This window comes from Triturus cristatus, chromosome 1_2 (genome assembly GCF_964204655.1).
Source record: "Triturus cristatus chromosome 1_2, aTriCri1.1, whole genome shotgun sequence".
Lineage (NCBI taxonomy): Eukaryota > Metazoa > Chordata > Amphibia > Caudata > Salamandridae > Triturus > Triturus cristatus.
Window position 1 is genome coordinate 256,976,396 of NC_140580.1, and position 14,985 is coordinate 256,991,380.

The 14,985-nt window shown below is 44.6% G+C and overlaps 1 protein-coding gene and 1 pseudogene across 5 annotated transcripts in view; both read left to right on the forward strand.

Annotated features, from left to right (window-relative positions):
- CCAR1 (cell division cycle and apoptosis regulator 1) overlaps positions 1-14,985 on the forward strand; it is a 2,209,777-nt gene that overhangs the window by 608,192 nt on the left and 1,586,600 nt on the right. For 4 of the 5 annotated variants that reach the window (XM_085603559.1, XM_085603562.1, XM_085603561.1 and 1 more), the window contains 2 exons: positions 9,799-9,928; positions 14,485-14,628. In XM_085603559.1, coding sequence (XP_085459685.1) covers positions 9,799-9,928; positions 14,485-14,628 — 274 coding nt within the window. The remainder of the gene's footprint in view (positions 1-9,798; positions 9,929-14,484; positions 14,629-14,985) is intronic. The other variant, XM_085603560.1, reaches the window with a different exon arrangement.
- Positions 2,010-2,657, forward strand: LOC146867117 (peptidyl-prolyl cis-trans isomerase C pseudogene; annotated as a pseudogene).

Genomic DNA, 14,985 nt, shown 5'->3' on the forward strand with positions numbered 1-14,985 from the left:
TCGTTTAAGAGAGGAAGCAGATAGGCTGGGGTCCTGGATAGCAGGGCCACAGCCTGGCTAGAGTCATAAAACAGTAAAAACATCAGCAAAAAGTTGGGGGCAACTATGCAGTCGATGCCACTCTCCTACATTCCCCATTTGTGGGGCTCTTATGTGGCTCATTTTGTTCAGTTCTTTCGGCACCAGTGTTCCTTTGTGGGGTTGTTGATGTACTTGCTCCCAAAGCCAATACAGTATGAAAGAATGGATCCAATTTTTCAGCTATTCTATTGGCCATCCTTTTGATAGTCGCCTTTAGGGATTTAACTTCCTCCCTGATGATTTTCAATTGATCCACCAAGCCCAATGTTGACGAGGAGGGACATGCCGCTGTTACAATCTCCGCACTGGGTGGATGTGTGGGGTCGTTGCCTACGATCTCATTTTTACCCTGTGGCAAATATTTATTCCTACAGTCGACATTAATAACGAAGTCGTCTTCGCTATTATTTGGAAGGTCAGCCGTAGAGACAGTGGATTGTTGTTGATGCACTGTGGACGGACTTTGATTAGAGACGATGGCAACTGCATTTGGAGCTGGATGGGTCCCAAAGTAGATGGCAATACTTTTGGGTTTTATGGGATGATTCCCTATAGGACATTTTTCCTTTCTCTTGATTTTTGAACTTGGTGGTCTTGATTGGGGGGCTAGAAGAACCGCAACCTCCTCCATTAGCTCGTCAATTTCGGTTAAAGTGCAGTTTTCTGCTGCTTGACACAGGATTTTCCTTATACTACCGGGGCCCAGGCCTTTGTCAGATGCTTTCCTTTTGCCCACTGTGGTGGCCACTCAGTGGAGGGTAAAGGAAAATTAAAGGAACCAAGAATGCTCCAGGTTAGGCCCAAAAGTCATATCATGCAACACTTACAGTTCCTGAATTGCTGCTGCGATGAAACCAGGGGGGGGTGGCCCTGCCCTGGCTCTGTCCGCGCGGGAGCCCTCAACGGCTTTTGAAGCGCCTCCTGGCACTGTGGATGACGTCAACGGCAGGCACGCCGCAGGGAATGCTTGTGCATGTGGTCCTGTCCTGTGCTCCTGGCCCCCAGCAAGGAGCAGATGCAGCAAGTAAAATGGGCGTCCATAGTCTATATTTAAAAGACTTATGGGTCTGTATGAACCAGCAGCGGTAGGGTCCTTATCTTTCTTAAGAAAACAGACCTTAACCGCTTCCTTAACATTTTTAGATATTGGTTCACCATTTTTTATCAAATTTTATAATTTAGTTAGAAAAGATAAAAGCAAAGGTTAAAAAATCTTAAAAACTTCAACAGGGATACCGTTGTTACCGGTGCTTTGGCATGGGCTATAGATTTCAATACATTACTGACTTCATCTTGTGAAATAGATTTATCAAGAGAATCCTGTACAGTCTTAGAGATAGAAGGCATTTCTAAAGATGCAAAATAGTTTATAAGTGATGTTTGGGTAATTTCATGCGTCTCCTCCTATGTCATTTTGAAATGTCGTTAAAAAAAACCCACAATTTCCTCATTGGAATCTACAATTGTATCCAGGACCGGATCTCTAATCTGAGAAATTATATTTTGACTATTCTGAGTTTTTATTAACAAGGCAAGATAGCGTCCTTTATGTTGACTCTCTTCGTAAAGTTTTTGTTTATAGGCCTTGCTCCCCTTAATTACCTGAAGATAAAAGAAAATTGCCTGAGATTATCTTTAGCTTCTGCTAGATCTTGAAGGAAACGCATCTCTTGAGATTCAGACCTGTCTTTAAAATAGCTTTAACTTTTTCAACTGCCTCCTGTAGGGAAAGCATCTCCTGAGAGCGTTGTTTCCGCAGCGCCGATGTTTATGCTATTACCTGCCTTCTAAAGGCTGCTTTAAAAGCTTCCCACACAGAAAAGATAGACGCTGTGTTCTCATTGATTTAAAAAAAAAAATGCTTTATAAAAGACTACATTTCCTGTATCCTTGCTCCGGCAGTGCTGGTCGCCGCCGCTCCCGCGGGAATGGGTTCACTCCGCCCTAGGAGCAACTGGGCCTCAGTGTTACTGCTTCTCCTGGCGCTCTTCCTGCAGCATCCCCCGGGTGCGTGCGTCCTGAAGGAGCGGGATCCCACCGTCACGAACAAGGTGTTTTTTGACATTAACATAGGAGACCAAGAAATTGGAAGAAATGTAATTGGTTTATTTGGAAAAGTAGTACCCAAAACAGTAGAGAAATTCCTCGCACTGGCAGCTGGAGAGAAAGGATATGGCTACAAGGGATCTACATTTCACAGAGTTATTAAAGATTTTATAATCCAAGGAGGAGACTATGAGGCTGGAGATGGAATTGGAGGTAGCATATATGGAAAAACATTCCCAGATGAGAACTTCAAGCTGAAACACTACGGGATTGGCTGGAGCAGTATGGCTAATGCCGGGCCTGATACCAATGGGTCACAGTTCTTTATAACTACAAATAAACCTTCTTGGCTGGACGGGAGACACGTGGTGTTTGGCAAAATCCTGGAGGGCATGTCCGCGGTGCATTCAATAGAATTTCAACCGACAGATGAACAGGATCACCCCTTGCAAGACTGCGTCATTGTTAACAGTGGAAAAATCAATGTGAGAGAACCTTTCGTTGTCGAAATTGACGATTGGCAGCACTAGCAGGAAGGAATACAAGGAGCTCCACTACCGGTGGCAGAACTGATTGCTGCTTTTGTACAGTGCATACATCCTCAAGTTCCCAAACAAGTGGATCCCATGATAAAAAAAAGCAACAAAATGTTATTAAAACGATTTTCTTGGAAAAAATAAATAAATAAAAGACTACATTTCAGTAAACCACTCCACATCTTAAAGAAGAGATTTATCGAAGCACCAGCGCCTAGTATTTCGGAGCTGTGTTCCCTTCATATGAATTTTAATAGAAATGGCAGAATGAGCGGAAAAGGCATTGGAGATAATCTCCGTCTTGTTTCTAGATAACAGATTATTAATTAAAAAAAATCTATTTGAGATGCGGTCTTATATCTGAAAGAATAGCATGTCATCTGAGTGACCAGGATGACTTTGTCGCCATGGATCTAGCAAAGCAAAATCCTTTTTCATCATAGCGTAGCGGGGGCAAATCTTTATCAGTTTTGCAACACAGATTTTGCTCCAGCATGAATTCTAATGTGGCAGAATGCTGTGGCAGGGCTGGGAAGGTAGTCCATATTTCTCTAGTTACATTTCTTAGATTAGTATTTTATAGGACTTGACCGTGTTCAAATGTCTCATGTGCATCCTTGAACGTGAGGAACTTGTCTGCAGCATCCAATTCCCCAGCAACATTTTCTTCATTGGGCCAGAGGTATTGCTTGTTTGACTGCAGAGAAGGGTTTTAACCACCAGGGGCCATATTACAGTAAGGTCCCGGGGGCGCAACAGGCATTTGCACCAGCTTTCCGCTCCCCTGGATCGATTTGGTATTACAGAAGGAGGCGCAGACGCTTGTGCGTCCCCTTCAGTAATACCGATAGCGCTGGAACACTTGCACCTGCGCTACCATCAAGGGGCGCTTCCTCATTTGAAAAGAGGTGTGCCCTATGCAAATGAGGGGATTCCTCTGCCTCTGCACCAGCGCCATATTACAGACGTGGGTGCAGAGGCCAAAGAATCTCTGTGTGAGTGCGCCCCCTGAGAGCAGCCCTCTGGAGGGGAGAATGGGGGTCCTATGGACCCCCCAGACATCCCCTTGCAGACAGGTGCAGTCACTGACTGCACCCGCTTGCAAGGGGATCTCTAATCCCCTTTAAAAGTGTAGGCGGGTTTCCGCCTGAACTGTGAAAACACAGGTGGCTGCCAACAGCCGCTCGATGTTTTCACATGAAGGTCTGCCCTGGGGGCAGCACATTCATCATAATGGGGCGCATTCTCATTGTTTGCGCCGGGTGCACCTTTTAAAAGGTGCACCGAGCGCATACAATGACAATGCGTAATACGGCCCCCGATATTCAGAGCTATAGAAAAGGTGGCAGGTTCAGAATTCTCTTTATTGTTGTCTTCCAGGCCCGAGTCACCTGCAACACTATCTGTGTTGCTTCTTTTGGATGGGCTTGGCCCATCATGAGATAAACGGGCATGGGCATGTTATTTGTATCTGCTCTAAGTAGTCTCTTCTCCCAGTTATCACCCACAGAACACCATCGTGCTACATGTTGCAGCTTTGCTGCAATATAGTATGATTCCAGATCTGGGAGTCCCAGGCTCCTACTTCTCTATCAATTTTCAGTGTCTCCAGACTCACTTGGCTCTTTTTACCCGCCCTTATCAATGACACGAAAATACTGGCCAATGTTTTAAAGGTTGGTCTACCAATCAGACATATCGAATTCTGCAAGTTATACAGACACAGGGGAAGAAGAACCATATTCCCTATGGCTACTCTATCTATAGTGGCTGCTGGTATTGTCTTAAAAAATTTACAGATTTTCTAAAGACATGGGTCACTCTCCCCATATTGTAACTATACGGTTCTTCTGAGCTATGTGCCACCTGAATCACCAGGTTTCTGAACCTATGCTGTTCCCACCTCAGTCTTAGCTCCAGGAGTTCCTCTGGGCTTTTATTTGCCATTCGTGCTAATGGGAATTCCACTGTCTTTGTTTTATTCACCTTCAGGCCAGACACAATTCTGAAGTCTTCCATTTCCTTCAATAAGATGAGGATTGACATCTGAGGTCTTATCAAATAGACCAGGGTGTTGACTATGTAAATAGAAACTACATGTATGTAGTCTCCTACTTTAAGCCCCATAGCTTTCATATTCTTTCCAAGGTGTATTGATAAGGATTTTATCACCAAGTTGGAAAATAAAGGCGAGAGTGGGCACCGCTGCCTCCTGCCATTCTCGACTGGCCATCCAGTGGAACCTGATCTCCAGATTTAACCCTAGCCATTTTTATACAAAGCTTCCAGATAGATGGCCAGGATTTGGTTGATGCCTACTTGTAGTAGTACCTTTCTTTATACCCTCTTGTGCATATAATGAAGTACCAAGAGAGGGGATCTTTCCCATTCTAACAGCCAAGTTAGAAGTTGCCTGATTTATCTTCCTCCTTGTGTGACTGTTATCTATATATCGTCCGAGTGAATTTATCTAATCCCTCCCATATTTACTTTACCTCACCTTGCACAGCCAAATATTCTCACCTGGTGTCCAAGATAGTTTGGGATTTAAATGTGTTTGGGTTCTTGTATCCATGTATTTACTAGGGGTTATTTTCTGCTTTTCATGAACAGAAGAATTTGGTATTGGAGGGGTTCATTTTTAGGTGGGAACTGGACGTCTGGGACTGGATGAGCTGCAGGCAATATTTAACACATTAGACTTAAGGGGCAAAGGAGACTTTCAAGTAAATGTGTGTCTTGTCTGTGCTTGTGGATGTTGATGATGTCAATGACATAGGCAGGAGAAAAAACTGTGTCAATATATCACTTTCTTGACTTATGGGTGTAGATGAAGTTGGAGTGGTAGACTGTGTCAAATGAGGCTTATAGGTCCTGAAGCATCAGGAGGCAGAGGGTCATCTTACTTAGTCTGGTATCAGTAGGGTGTAGCCTTTGATTTGTAAGGGTGCTGATTAAGCACTGCAGCATCATCTGAACCCACATTGTTAGTCATGCAGGAGAGGCTTGTTGTGATCTAGCAGTTATGCACAGATTTTCAATACTGTTGCTGAGGGATGGTAGATGGGTAGGCACTTAGCCAGTTCATTGGGATGTAGGTGGATTAGTTCAAGTGTGTGTGTATCTTGCAAGTCTTGAGAACTTTGTGGAAGATTTCTTGAGTTAGGGAGGCTGTGGCAGTGGTGAACAAATGGTTAAATATTCTCCAGGGATGACTTTGACCAGGGTATGATATTGCCTTCATAGGAGATGGCTTTCAGGTGGTTTAGAATGCTATTGAGATCTGAATGATTGCAGGGTCATCATTGAGGGACAGAGAGGAGTAGGCATGCTTGGTGCTGTTGGATCATATGTATTTTTTGCTGAAGATGTTAATGGCACAGCACTTGTGTTTGGAGTGTGGAACTGATGGGTAAGACAGTTGATGTAGTGCTTGATAAACATGAAGAGCATGCTATTTCTGTTGCTTCATTGGTTGTGTTATAGTATAATGCTTAAGTGATGAATTGTCTGTGTTATGCAAAGAATTATCATGAGGGCATCGGGAAATTTGCTTGTCTCCCATTTACATCCCTGTTTGTGAAAGTGTTTATTGTTGGTGATGTCCGTGGAGCATCACAATGCGAATAGTTTACATTTGAATCTATATGTTTATTGGATGAATGGAAGTTAATATGGTTTTTCAGGAATTCCAAGCAGTCCTTGAAATTTTCCGTACTCCTTGAGTTGACCTCAATGTGTTGGAAAGACATTAAAAATGGTGTTGGGATTAGTTCAGTTCTGGGGTATGTTATGTTACAGATACTTTAAAAGCGCACGATTACTCAAGGGTGTCTTGGCGCTGAATTAGGATGTTTAAAGTGTTGAGGGAACGAAGGCAGCTAGGCATTAAAAAGCCACGTTTTAACAAGTTTCCTAAAGCTCAGTAACGTGGGAGTTGCTTTGATATTTATGGGTAGGTTGTTCCAAAGCGCTGCTGCTTCAGAAGAAAAACAACTCTCCCCCCCCCCCCCTTGAGTCTCTTAAATCTAGTGTGCGAGATCATTAAACTATTTTTAGACCTTAGATCTGTTTTAGGTATATACCAAGAGAGGGATTGTTTAAGGAACCTGGGACCGGAATCGTGTACAGCTTTGTAAGTAAGGCACAAAGCCTTAAATTTGATCCGGTTGGACACTGTAAGCCAGTGTAGCTCTTTGATACAAGCTGAGACAGGGTGAAATTTAGGTAAGTCTAGAATTAGCCTAGCTGCTGCGTTTTGGATACTCTGTAATTTCCTAATAAACAGTTTTTGGACCTTAATGTACAGACCATTACAGTAATACAATTTGGAAAGGATTAGTACTGAAATAACTGTCTTTCTGGCGTCAAGGGGAATGAACGGGAGAATTTTCTTAACGATTCTCAAATTATTAAAACTGGAAGAAATGACCGAGGAAATATGTTTGTTAAGATTCAATTTCTTATCAATAACTATGCCCAGATTATTTTACTTTTTGGACCGGGATGGGAAGTGTTCCCAACTCCGTAGGCCAACATGCTTTGCTCCAGAATAAAGGTTTATTGCCAAATAATATGACCTCGGTTTTCTCCAAGTTCAATTTAAGGCAATGCTTGCCCATCCTGCTACTGACTGCTCTCATACAGTCGTGAAACTGGGAGGTGTTAAATTCTACTTCGGTTGATGCAGAGACGATAATTTGTGTGTCGTCTGCATACGAAGTGGGTGAAAACCCAAATGATCTAATCAAAGAGGAGAGTTTGATGACATAGATATTGAAAAGTAGGAGAGGACCCCGCACGGGAGGGAGAAAGGCTTTGAAGTAAGGTATCCCATCGTGAAAGAGTGCTCTCTATCTGTTAAGAATTACTTAAGTAAGTCAAGAGCTTTGTCGGTGATGCCCAATTTTTCAAGGTGGTCGATAAGGGTGGCGTGGTCCACTGTGTTGAACGCCGCCAACAAATCAAGGAGGATAAGCGCTGCAGACCCTCCTGTATCCAAAATAGATTTTATTTATGGATGGTTTGTGTTGGATGGCTGTTGATATTAAGAAAATTAGGTCAAGGATGTGGCCTTTGAAAGAGCCCTGAACAACGTTGAGTATGTTGCTAAATTTGAGCATGTTGTATCTTTCTTGGTTTACTAAAGTTGTTGGGAGGTTGAAGTCATGGAAGAGGGTGATTTGGGTGTGTTTGATTGTTGGCAATTCCTGAGTTTTACTCTAGGTCTGCAGGGGTTGGATTGCCAATCCACAAGTGCAGGAACTTAGTTCAAGGCGCCACGATGTGAAACAAATAACATTTGAACTGCAGCCCCACACAACTCACTGAGCATTCCTACAAGAGTGGTGTTTTCTAGGTTACTAACAGTCCCATAAAAGGTTCATGGACACAGTGGTAATCCAGACAATCCTTCATTAATCAGTTACACACTCAAGGATCACTCAACACTGGGTATGCATTTTGACATTTATTTTAAAGTAGTTATTGTTAGATTACTGAATCTGGTGTACACAATATTGTATCATAACATCACAAAAGATAAAAATTGGTAGCAGCTAAATGCTTCGTGAACTGTGAAAACAGTGAACCATGGTGGTATCTTTATCACAATTTGTGCTATCTTTAGACAGTATGCTAGTTCTAACATAATCAATAAATAATATTCCTATTTCTTAAGATGGTGCGCATACCTGGAACCACAAGACTTATTGGCTGTCTGGAATAGCGTGCCAGCTATTTCGAGAGCAAAGACATGTTTGTTCATGGACAAATTTCACCCTGGCATCAGTCAGTGCAGCCTGAGCCTAAAGGCTTCAAGGATGTTTAGGCATGAATACCACGTTCACAAGTTCTGTGAAAGGCGACAAAAATGCTGACTGTGGATTAAAGTGAAGAAAGGCAAACTAAAATGAAAACTGTAGCTAATATGCAACCTATCCTGCATGTGTTTAAGAACCTCCAGCTATCTACCAACAGAAACATAAATAGGCATAAAAGAAAGTGCTTAAAAGGTATTAAAATAATATAATTATGAAGGGGAACTACTGTCATAGTGTTTGACATTTTACACACACAAACACCCGCCTGGGTTCGGGGCAAGAGGTTATCTACCTTTCCCTTTGTCCTCCCTACTACAACCTACATTCACACAATGAGGAGGGAAGGGGAATTCAGCGGGACCACTATGTCCCTGGGTGCTGCTTCTATCTACTCATATGGGAAGACCAACTGGTTTTTAATACAGCCCTCACACACTAGATAGTGTTATGCTTCATCATATGAGTAGATAGAAGCAGCACCCAGGGACATAGTGGTCCTGCTGAATTCTCTTTCCCTTCTCGTTGTGTGTGTGTATAGAGTTTGACATCCCTCGAATAACTTCTAAACCTATCATCAATGAATTCGTTTTTGCATAAGCTTTATTAACTTCACAACACATTTACAGAACAGAGGAGTATGCTGAAAACTTGCACTTGATGCTCAATATCACGTGTTTTCATACTGAAATAAAAGGTGTCTCTGCAATGAAAGTCACAGGTTCACAATGACTCATTTATTAGGAAGATACATGAAACAAACATTCATGATCACTTGCAAAAACATGCACAAATTATAAACAAGGGTTGCCCCAAAGCCTGAATATGGCTGGATACCTGGATTGATGATTTAATCGTCTAATAGATGGTACAAACATGTAGAATTGGATGTTGTTTTGATGGATTCTAAAATTGTTGGAGATTGGGGCTAGATTATTTGAGTGTTAATGTGCAAGTTGTGATGTGACGTACTATTTGATGGCGTAAATTTGTCTAAGGGCTGTTTTTTTACTTTTATTGAATAGGAAAAAGGATATTGGAACAAAGAAATGCTTTTAAGTAAGACTCTTAACTACAAGAAAAGTGGTAGAAGACAGCAAAATTATCTTATTTTAAAATAAATCTTTTTTTACACTAAGATTCAATTTGTAGTGAGAAAAATACATACCCGTAGCTGCAGTTATAAAAATAGTAAGGTAGTTGCTCGCTTCTGAGCACTTTTAATTTTATTGCCACAAAATCAGTAGCTAAACTCTTAAAATTGACATTGCTTATCAGTTAGTAAATCTCTGTTTATTAACTTTCTGTATTTTTAGCTGGTTTGTTACAGCCTCCTATTCGAATAATACCACAGCCTCAACCCGCTCGTAGATCAGACCCGACATCCCGATTTTGTGTCAGAAATGAGAGAGGGGACCCTTCGTCCAATAGAAGAGATGATCGTAGGTAAGCTGGTTTAGGTCGAAGCCTAACAGACAGCACAGCTGTCTGGTTGCAAGGACATTAGGAACATGCTGAAATTTTACCTAGGAATGCATTCTGCCCATTACTTACTTTTGTGTTTTGTCACTCACAGTTGCTTGCTTTCTATTCACTGGCTTTGTTTGTTTTACCTCATCTGACTTGATGTTCGTTTCTCTCATGGAGCATAGCCTGTTTACTTTCTCTCTGATTGGCTCCTTCTATGCTTCCACCAGTGTCCGCTTTTCGAGAACTATTTATTTTCTTCTTCGTGATGCACTCCAATGTGTTTCCCAGCTGTCTCCTTTGTGTGCTCCTTTTCTCCTGCCAGTGCTCTAAGTTGTTTGCTCTTCTCTGTTCTGTTGTCCCCCCATCCTGCGCTCCACATTGTTGTCTCTCACGGAGTTCTTCTTCCCTTGCGTCCCATCCCACCATGCAGATTTGTCCTCTGCTCGCTCCTCACCCATGTGTTCCTATTCCACGATCAACATTAATTTCTCCTGCTGGTGTGCTATTCCCTCCTATCTCCCTGAACCTTCTACCCATCTGCCTATTACAGCTGTTGCTTTTTTCACCACCCGCCCGACATCCAGTTCAGCTGTTTATTTTTTCCCTAACTACAGGTTTTGTATTTTCCTCCACCCACCCTATCTCCATTCCTGCTGTTTCCTCACCCGCTCTCCCTCCATTGCTGCTCTTGCTGTGAAGCCAGATACCGCTGTTGCTTATTATTCGGTGCTGCTTTTGCGTTTTCCCCACCCACAGTCCCTGTTTCTTCAGTTGCTTTTTCCTCACCCGCCCTCCCTCCATTTCTGCAGTTGCTTTTTCATCCACCCATCCTCCCTTTCTTTTTGCTGTTGCTTTTTCCCACAGTTGTCCATGTTGCTTAGTGACCCACCCTACTGCAGTTCCCTCCATTGCAGTTGCTTTTTTAACTCATACACTTCCTCCATTTCGGCTGATTATTTTTCTGCACCCACTCCCTCACTTGCGTCGTTGTTCAGTGTCCACCCACCCTGTTGTTGCATATTCCCTGCCCACCCTCCCATCAATCAATAAATCAATCAGTCAATCGGGGTTGGTAAAGCGCAACTCCTCACCTATGAGGGTCTCAAGGCCATAATTCCCCCTGTTGCTTATTCAGCACCCACCCTCCCTCCATTGCTGCTGTTGCTTTTTCCTGCCCACCCTTCCTCTATTGCTGCTGCTGTTTAGTGTCTGCCCACTCTTCTCTTCCTTAATTGCCACTGATGCTTTATCGTAACCCACACTGCCTCTTTTGCCTCTGTTGCTTAGTGTCTGACCAAGCCCTCTCCCTCCATTGCCATTGAGTGCCCACCATCCCTCCCTGTAATTGCCACGTAGTGCCTGTAGTTGCTTACTCTCCTACCCTCCCTCTGTTGCCCCTTTATGTGCACCAGCTCTCCCTCCATTGCTGCTTAGTGCCCACCCCTCAGTCCGTTGCCACTTAGTGTGCATCCCCCCTCCCTCCATTGCCGCTTACTGCCCGTTCCCTCCCTCCATTGCTGCTTTGCAAACTTCAACCCTGCCCCCCTAAGTTGCTTCTGAATAAACCTTTGCCACTTAGTGAGCATGCCCCCTACCTCCTTTGCCACTTAGTGATCTGTTGCCGCTTAGTGCTCGCTCTTCCTCCCTCCCCTGCCGCTTAGTAACTGCCCACTGTCCCTCTGTTGCTGCATAGTGCACGGTCACACTCCCACTACTTTGTTTTTTTTAACACATATTTTATTCAGCGTTCAGGTTTGCAAGTAAATTGTACATTCTTGAATAACTTTTTAGTACATTTTACATAGCAAGTGTACAAAAATTCTCATGTTTTCATACAGATCTAATAATTTTTCAATCAACAGTATCATATGTTTGTTCACAACCAAGAAAGATACATACTTACAAAGCAAACCTTGCAGAAGAGTAGATATAGGTATATTTTCACAGAAATGTTTGCCCTTCCTTATTACCCCTCCCTCAATACATCCCACCCCAGAAAAAAAAGAACATTCCCTTAAACTTTGCTGCTGTGATCTAATCGCCCCCATTCAGGCATGGAGACCTTTGGGGTAATCACTTTCCGATACTGGAGGAAAGGACAAGGGGAGAGGAAGGGAGGGACAGTGGGAGGGGAAGAGGGGGAGAAGGAAACAAACATATATGTCCAGATCACAGTGCAGTTGGAAATTGGGCACTATCTATATGATCATTTAAGGTACTCTGGGGACCCTCTATCTCCTCTCCCATTTCACACTCCCACCATGTAATGCCTGCCCACCATTCCTCCGCTGCTGCTTAGTGAACACCCATTCTCCCTCCACTGTTGCTAAGTGACTGCTGCTACTCAGTGACCTCCCACCCCCCCTCCGATGCCACTTAGAAACCAATCACTCTCCCTCCGTTGCTGCTTAATAACCCCCCACCCTTCCTCCACAGCCACTTTGTAACTGCCCACACTCCCTCGCAGCTTAGCTACTGCCCAACCACCCTCCATTGCCACTTATTGTTCACTCACCCTCTTTTCTTTGGCGCTTATTGATCACCCACCCGCCCTCTGTTGCTGCTTAGTGACTGCCCACCCTCCCCCTGTTGCCGCTTAGTAAGCGGTCAACCACCCTCTGTTGCGGACTGGTATCCATTGCTGCTTACTACCTGTCTATTCTCTCTCAGTTGCCGCTTAGTACCTGTCCACCCTTTATCGTTGCCTCTTAGTATACGTTACCGCTTAGGACCCACCCACCGTCTTTTGGTTGCAGCTTAGTAACCTCCCACTCTCCCTTCGTTGCTGCTTAGTAAGAGTTGCAGCTTAGTGTTCGCCCGCCCTCTGTCTGTTTCCACTTAGTTTTGTCCACTCACCACCCTTGCCATTTAGTACCTGACCAGCCTCCCTCCATTGCCACTAAGTAAACGCTCACCCATCCTCCGTTACCATTTAGTACCTGTCCACCCACCCTCCATTTCCATTTAGTAGCCGCCCACCCACCCTCCGTTGCCGTTCAGTATCTGCCCACCCATCCTCTGTTGCTGTCTAGTACCCACCTCCGTTGCTGCTCAGTACCCGCCCACCCACTCTCCTTGCCGCTCAGTACCCGCCGACCCACCCTCCCTTGCCGCTCAGTAGACCCTCCCTTGCTGATCAGTACCCACCCACCCACCCTACGTTGCCACTCAGCACCCACCCACCCACCCTACGTTGCTCTCAGTACCCACCCACCCTACGTTGCTCCAAGTACCCACCAACCCTATGTTGCCGCTCAGTACCTGCCCAGCCACCCTCTGTTGCCACTCAGTACCCACCCATCCAACCTCTGTTGCTGCTCAGTACCCCCCCACCCTCCGTTGCCACTCAGTAACCGCCCACCCATCCTCCATATCCGCTCAGTACCGGCCCACCTATCCTCCCACCCTTTGTTGCCACTCCGTACCGGCCCACCCACCCTCTGTTGCCGTTAAGGAATCTGTTGCCACTCACTACCTGCCCACCCACCCTCTGTTACCGCTCAGTACCCACCCACCCTCGGTTGCCGCCCAGTACCTTCCCATCCACCCTCTGTTGCTGCTCAGGACCCACTCACTGTTGCCGCTCAGTACCCGATTCCCCCCCCACCTTCCGTTGCTGCTCCAGGCAGCACTGATTTTGAGGGCAGCGGAGGTGAGCAAGTTGTTTCTGTCGGCTACCACTATCCCCCCCGCACCCGAGAACCAGTCATCCATCGGCCGCAAGCCCACGCCCACCCTCCACACTCTCCCACCCCCCTGAACAATTTGGCTTTTGGCCGCCACTAACCCCTGGTCTTTCCTGCACCGGGCGGCAAACTTAGGGTCCACCCCTGGTGGCAGTAGGTGTAGCTACGCCACTGATGCGCCCACCCTCTCTTTGTTTCCGCTCAGTATCCGTTCACCCTCCCTCCCTTTGTTACCGCTCACTATCCACCCACCCTCCCTTTGTTGCCACTCATCATCTGCCCACCATACCTTTGTTGCCGGCAGTATAAGCCCACCCTCAATTCATTGATGCTTGGGTAAATTTCTTGCCACTTAGTGGAGACCCACCCTCCCTCCGTGGCCGTTTGCTGACCGATTAACCTCTTTTGTTGCTGTGTAGTAAACTGCCCACCCTCCCTCTATTGCAGCTAAGTACCTAGCCACCATGCTTCCATCGCTTAGTGCCTGTCCGTCCGACCTCCCTCCATTGCTTTTCCCCACCCATCCTCCATCCACTGCTGCTCAGTACCCCCCCACCCTCTTTTGCCCTTGTAGAGTCTCTGTTGCTGTTTCTTTTTCCATCCACCCACCTCCATTGACGTTGTTGCTTTCCCTCTGCTTTCAGGTTGTTTTAAAGCGCTTTGGCCATTAAATCTATGCCAGTAAGTGTCAACATCCAGACCTATTGGCTTTGCCAGTGCTTCTTTAAGTAAAGGAACATGAATTTTGTCATCCAGTTGTCCTGATGCATGATGTCTGTTATCAAAAAATATTATGTGAAATAATTCTACTGATTTAAAATGAGGAATTTATCTATTTTTTAAAAGCAGAGAAAGGGAAAGGCGAAGATCTCGAACACCACAAAGAAAGCGTTCAAGAGAGATATCACCTCGACGGGAGCGATCACCTCGCAGACCACGACGTAGCACTCCCCGCTACACTGTTCAGTTTTCAAAATTCTCCTTGGATTGGTATGTGTCTGCTTGACTATACCGTAATGCTATAACAGGTTTTGCTTGTTTCTAATGTTGCAAACCCTGTGTAAGCTTAGTTGATCTAAATGACCACTATTTTTTCAAATGATAATTGAAAAACAGTTTTTCAGGATTTTCATAATTATAAAGTTGTCTATATAAACAGATTAGTTCTCATGAAAACATGGTGTTTTATAAAGAAATAAATGCATCTGATATTCTATTCAGCATTCTAGATCAAGTAGAGTAGGTAAGTGAAAAATTTGCAATAGGAGACAACTTGTGAAAGTTATTGCCTAAAACATTAATGTTCGAGGCATGTGTGATATTGATACACATGTTTTGCATAAGTCC